The sequence below is a fragment of the Rhizomucor pusillus genome (genome assembly GCF_041956525.1).
Source record: "Rhizomucor pusillus strain CBS 183.67 unplaced genomic scaffold VTP01scaffold_35, whole genome shotgun sequence".
Classification (NCBI taxonomy): Eukaryota; Fungi; Mucoromycota; class Mucoromycetes; order Mucorales; family Lichtheimiaceae; genus Rhizomucor; species Rhizomucor pusillus.
In genome coordinates, this window is record NW_027192176.1 from 26963 (window position 1) to 33065 (window position 6103).

The following is a 6103-nucleotide window of genomic DNA, read 5'->3' on the forward strand; positions in this document are numbered from 1 at the left end:
ACCCTGTTGTCGGCTGGATGTCTCTATGCCTTTCCAACTTCTACGTGGATATCTGTGTCTTGGACGTCGAGAAAATCCCGAGATTCCCCCCGACGCTACGCCTCCTAAACGTCATCCAATGAATTATAGACCAAACTCGTTTTAGAGGTTGGCCGTCGATCCGGCAGGGAAGTCATAGATCGACCATCCACGGACGAATCCTTGCATATGGACGACCTCCTATGCTTCCACCTTGGCGATAAAGATTGTCGTAATAGCCCTGGTAATACTCGACTAAGCAATTATAGTGTTCCTTCCTTAATTGTACGTGGTCGCTTATTTTCAGGAACGAAAACGATACTGGTAATATCTCCCATCCAGCACATGACGCACACAATCCATCGCTGGGGTCTGGTTCGGCGAGGCGGGCGAAGTACGGAGGGTCGAATGCCAAGGTCTGCTGACCATCTTGAGATGGCGGAGGAACTTTGAACGAGGGTATCAAGGTGATCAAGGCGTCCATGAACGAAGTATTTTCTTGTAGTTGGTGATATATACTTCTCAAACTATCTGCTGCGAATGCTTTTCGAGAAAGTTCATGAACATAACTTCTAGACCATCCTCGTTATTCGTATCAATATTTTAAGTAACCCGTTGAAACGTTCAAAGCTGAATAGCCAGAACGCATATACGGGTCCAAAATCTTGCACGGTCTATTCGAGATACATAAGCATAAGTGTCTGTAGTTGCGCATTAGCCCTTAACAACAAATTCCCTTGCCTGCTTTAAACGCATGTGGAGATGCATATTCCGAGTGATCTCCGCCTTCCCATACAACCGCTGGTATTCTTCGCAGAATCTCCGCAGGTTGTCTTGGGCTGCATCGAGTTCTCCCAGGGAAGTGGCAGGCTTGGAGAGTAAGTAGTTGGCTTGCACGAATAAGAGCATGTACGCATATGCGCACCAACTAACTTCTCCTTTAGCAATCTAGGTGACACTGCAAGAACCCAGGTGCGCCATTCATCCGAGGTCAAGTTCAGGCATCCACTAGCGACTTTCCCTCTAGGCAAGTCGTAGTCTTGGGGCAAGATCATTCCTTGCATCTGTTCGACCATTCTTTCAAAGTCTTGTGGAGCAAGCAGAGGTTTCTTCGTATAAGGATTGACCAATGGTTTCCAAAGATTCAATGCTCGCTTGGCCGTGCCAGAATACAAGCTGTGCATGGGGTCAGTAATGGTACAACGTACGGGATCAAAGTAGCTCAAACGATGGAGTTGCGACCAGCGCGTTCCATGTTCTCGCTCGATGTGTGTGCGTTCCTCGTACGTGCACGCATTTTTCCATGCTTCGCCATTCAGTCTATTCTCCTCTTTCGTACGAGCGGACCAGCCATCAAGATCTTGTTTGGTGAATCCCGAAAAGTCGCGCTTCAGAGGATTGTGTAGCATGCTTGGGAACTGTCGTTTGCAGTTGTAGCATGCACAGAAAGAGCCCATGCCGGTGAAACCAGAGACTTCAGGTGCTGCCGGGATGTCGCATGCGACCATCAGTAACGCAGCTCGAACTCGGAGAGTGGATCTTCTGGCGTTGATTGGGATGCTGATACCGGTGTAAAGTCTAAAAAGCTCGTCTACTAATGGTTCCAGGTAATGGTTGATTTGGTGATTGCCGGGCCCTTTGTTCCCAGGCATAACACCAAGCAGGATGACGCTCTCGGGCTTGTATCGCCCGTTGCGCGGGAGATTATTGATTGTCAGGTATATTGCGCCAACAGAGTAAGTTCGTCCAGTGGAGAACGGCTAAAACCAATCGACGTTTAAGGAAAGCATAAGAGAATGCTCATCCTTGACAAGACGCTCGCCATCAATATCTTTTATCTCGTTCCACATCTGGGTATCATATATATCATACATGACTCCAGCATGCGGGGTACGAGATCTCCAATGATTGATTTTGCTGACAAAATCGGGACAGTTGAACAACGTACGAAGCCTATGCTCCACAGGACTGTAGGCATACACCTTGATTGGAACGTGTTTGTCGCCGGACGAGCGCTTGAACAAGCGATGATCACATGTGGCGACATCGCGAGAAATTCTTTGTGTGAACAAAGAATTTGTTCCACCGGATCAGCAACTCTATCCAAAGGAAGGCTTTGTTCATCATAGTTTTTGTGATAAAGCGGACAGACGATATAGCGTCGCACGCCCTTCGTTGCTGAGCCGAAACTTGGTTGTTTACGCAGCGTTGCGAGTTTTATTGGCAAGCGGCAAGCTGCTTCGATAAACTCGAGAAGTGCGTTGAAGAACTGCATCAAATGTTCGGCGGCTGCCTCAGACAAGCAACGCAGCTGGAAATGCACCAGGAAAACCATGATGAAGGTATAAACGGGATCTGTCCCAATTACAATTGCTAGTTATGAATCAACATACTAGTACTTGCATAGACAATCTTTCACACTCACTTTCCTCCCTGGGTATTGCAGTTTCTCCAGGCAAATAGTCATCGTCGTTGGCCAGTCAAACTCCTCGTCCAAGTTTTCTTCCACATTCTGTTCGCCATTGTCCTCCACGCCAAATGCGTTGTCAACCTCGTCGAAGGGCACAGTGCCACTTTGTATAAATGACGGTTGCAATTGTCAACACCGCATTCATCGACAGCCTCCGCCATTGTAGTGTCCTCGTCTACTATGCAATCAAATCAGCTTACAGATCAATATGCAGACACTTGTCTGATTGTGTACTTTGTGAAACCGAGGTTCAGAATTGAAGTTCAAGATCACTACTCCTACCACCAGGAATGTTGGCCAGCACTGCACAATAAAGACATTCACTCAATTGACATGCAATTTGGAGGGACTTCGCACAACATACCTGGCTTCTCAAGTTTTGAAGCGACCGTACAAGCGCAAGTGCTCACGGATCGTCCTGCGCTTTCGCTTCTCATGGCGAACGTTGCCTTGCTTGTCAACGTATGTGGAGCGTCGACACTCACAGTCAGAGTAATCGTTCAACAATTTGAAACTTGCAGCAGAATACATTTCGAAGTTAATGAGCTGAATCAGGCACAGTAAAAGAGCAAAGTCTAACTGAGGTACTCAAAGTTCAGTGTAACTCGGTGTTGGTGGTTTTCTCAGGGGATCATTCACTTAATATGGAAGTTAAAGGTTCCTGCTTGCAGGAACTTGACAGGAAGCCCGATTTGTGTGTAGTGCACAACTCCTACTGGCTAAGGTCTAAAACCGTCATCAAGGACGACAAAACATGACACCCTCTGTGGTGAAACAGATTGTCGCGCTGAACCAGTAGAAAAGATTTAAAAAAGTTATTAAAGTATTAGTGGATATGTTTCGCTGAACTTAGAAAAATTTTATAGAAGCTACAAATGTTTTGGACAATAAAAAACCCTCTTTTACCTCACGTTGTCTGGGACTTACCTCGAGACTTGAGAGCTAATCAGAACAACGCTGTCAGAACGGTTAGGAAGTCTGCATTTATTTCGAGTAGCCTGTATTTGCAAATCTGCATCGAGTGATCTACCGAGCTATCAGAATCCCGCAATCCTACCTATATTTCTCCTGCGAATACTATCCTTTCCTGTCCATAGACGTACACATGCATCAAACATAGCAATGCGCGGATGGTTTAGTTTATAGTTCGTTTATTCTAGGGCGATGCCATGGCCGCATAGGGCATTGTAGGCTGCCTGTTGAGCGATTGGGAGGGGGTATATATAGTAAAAAAAAAAAACCTCTGTCGAACGAACCAAGAGGAAAAAAGGGATAATTATGATTTGAGGTCTCACGTCACATGACTATATATTTTTTATAATTTTGAACGAATTTTAAAAGCTTTCTGAAACTTTTATTCTCATTTATGCCATCATTATAGATGGTGTCAATATGACGTTACGACTCAGATACCATAGCAGTTTAACGTCTTACAAAGGACGTTTATTTTTCTAATTTTTTAACTATCATCTATAACGATATCGTAATTATTATGAATTCCATTTTTATCAATGATATTTTTACATTTTTATCAATTCGAATATATGCATATTCATACTTTTTACCATCTCTTGTTTCTAAATAAATTTCAATTATGTTATTCTTCTTTAATTTAAAGTTTACATCTATTATATTATATCTGTATTTATCATCTATAAACAATTTCGATGGAACAAACGATCTTTTTATATCTTTTATAAATTTTTGATTTAAAAATGGGTTGTCATCCACCATTGTTATCAATACTGATAATTTATTTTATTCTTTACACAAAAATTCATTTTTGCAATTTTATATGTACATTGTAAATTTAATCTTTCAAAAATTTCTTCCATATATTGTATTCTCTATTTTTTCTTCTCCATTGATATTCCCTTAAATGTAATAATATATACTTTTTATTTCTATTCCTAGGTATTATACTTTGTTTTAATCCATTCCATGTCCCTTCAATACTATTAGTATGTACATCTGTTATAGGGTCCTTAAAATTTTCTTTATGATTTACAGTCTTATGTTTGTACCCTATATTTTTTAAATTATTATACTCTTTTCCATGAATCTGTATAGATTGTAGTTCCTTTTTTAACTATATTTTTTATAATTTCATCTATATTACTTATATTTCTTTCTTCAATTGGATATAGAAATAATTTTTTATTTTCATTTTTTATTTTATTTTTCAATATACTTCTTTCAATGCCACCGATAACCCAAGCACCTTCTACTCTATGACCACGGTTATATTTTCTTTTACCAATTTTACTTTCATCTAATTCGACAATTTTATTACGACCCCCTATTTTTCTATTTCTGCTAAAATACTGCTTCTCACTTAAAAATTTTCTAAATATTTTATTATATGATGATACTGTATTCTTATCAATATTTAGACTAGCAGATATAAAAGATGAAGGGGCTTTTCCTAAGAATAAATATAGAATATGTAATTGAATATTTATTGGTAAACGTAATCTACTAAAAATTGTACCATTAAAAGGTGAAACTGCTTTCCTACATTTATAATATTTGCATACATATAATTTTTTGTTTAAATTTAATGTAGTTTCTTTACCGCATTTTAGGCATGTATCATATTTATTTATATAATTATTTCTAATCAAATATAATATTGCATCATTTCCGTTATCAAAACTTTCTTTTAATTTTTCATAAGGTTCTATAAACATATTTTAACATTCAATTTTTCATTAAATTCAAAAATTTCGAAAATTTACAGTTTCAACCATACCTGAGACCTTTATTCATAAACATCCGAAAAAAGGTACAGATTTTACATGAATGTCGGGAGTGCGGAGTTACACGATGATAGGGAAGGGAGAGGAGGACAAAACTCAAACTGAGAAAAACCTCCTAGGAAGAGAGAATAAAAAGAAGGAAAGGAATGGGGGAGACATCAGACCATAACTGGCAGGAGCTGGAGCAAATGAAGACGAGGAAGTACATCGGGGAAAAACGAAGTGCATATCGCGTAGGGTTAGAGGGAAGCGAGGTTCTGCGACGCCTCTAGGAGAAGGGTACCAGGACGAGGTTCATCTTCGAAGGGAGTCGGAGAGGTAATTTGGTCTATTAAAAGTAAAAGGTGGAGTAAAGCCGGCCAGAGCGTTTTCCATCTTCCGAGGTTAGACGGTACTTTGCTCGGCAGCAGATTCAGCGCCGTGTCAATGGCTTCGGCACCAGTGGAGGGATCTGGGTGGAGAGAGCTCAGCGACCATCGGAATTTGCGAAGAGTCGACTGAAGAAGAGGGCAGGAGGAGAGTTGATCCCGGTTCGCTTTGGGAGCGTACCATACAATGTGAATGGCTCCGCATTGTCTGGCACGTTGAGGATCTGGCACTTTGTAGGGCTCCATCGATATCCCAGGAGGAGAGAGTGGCGCACCGCAGCCAGCAGCAGGTTGTGCACGTCGCGAGGATAACCAATAGTGGCCACTCGTCCGCATACAACAAGCAGTTGACCGGGATGGACGCTTCCGGGTCGCTGTTGAGGTCACCAGGGAAGTTGAATCGGCTATACGGATCCAACAGGTCATCCAGCGGAGACCTATGCGACGCGTTGCGCGTATTGTACCAGAAAGGACAGCGGACATCCAGG

At 41.6% G+C, this 6103-nt stretch overlaps 4 protein-coding genes across 4 annotated transcripts; 1 reads left to right on the plus strand and 3 right to left on the minus strand.

Annotated features, from left to right (window-relative positions):
- Positions 1–172: 172 nt before the first annotated feature.
- Positions 173–502, minus strand: VTP01DRAFT_7258 (uncharacterized protein; the record flags this gene model as incomplete). The annotated part of the gene is made up of 1 exon (XM_069386250.1): positions 173–502. One exon carries the CDS (start codon positions 500–502, stop codon positions 173–175), a length of 330 nt encoding a protein of 109 aa, XP_069234455.1.
- Positions 503–613: 111 nt separating this feature from the next.
- On the minus strand, positions 614–2353 carry VTP01DRAFT_7259 (uncharacterized protein; the record flags this gene model as incomplete). The annotated part of the gene is made up of 3 exons (XM_069386251.1): positions 614–692; positions 952–1778; positions 1967–2353. 3 exons carry the CDS (start codon positions 2351–2353, stop codon positions 614–616), a joined length of 1293 nt encoding a protein of 430 aa, XP_069234456.1.
- A 315-nt stretch (positions 2354–2668) lies between these two features.
- VTP01DRAFT_7260 (uncharacterized protein) lies at positions 2669–3246 on the plus strand (the record flags this gene model as incomplete). The annotated part of the gene is made up of 2 exons (XM_069386253.1): positions 2669–3025; positions 3088–3246. The coding sequence occupies 2 exons, from the start codon at positions 2669–2671 to the stop codon at positions 3244–3246; spliced, it is 516 nt and encodes a 171-aa protein (XP_069234457.1).
- Positions 3247–5486: 2240 nt separating this feature from the next.
- Positions 5487–6041, minus strand: VTP01DRAFT_7261 (uncharacterized protein; the record flags this gene model as incomplete). The annotated part of the gene is made up of 1 exon (XM_069386254.1): positions 5487–6041. The coding sequence occupies one exon, from the start codon at positions 6039–6041 to the stop codon at positions 5487–5489; it is 555 nt and encodes a 184-aa protein (XP_069234458.1).
- Between the last annotated feature and the right edge of the window lie 62 nt (positions 6042–6103).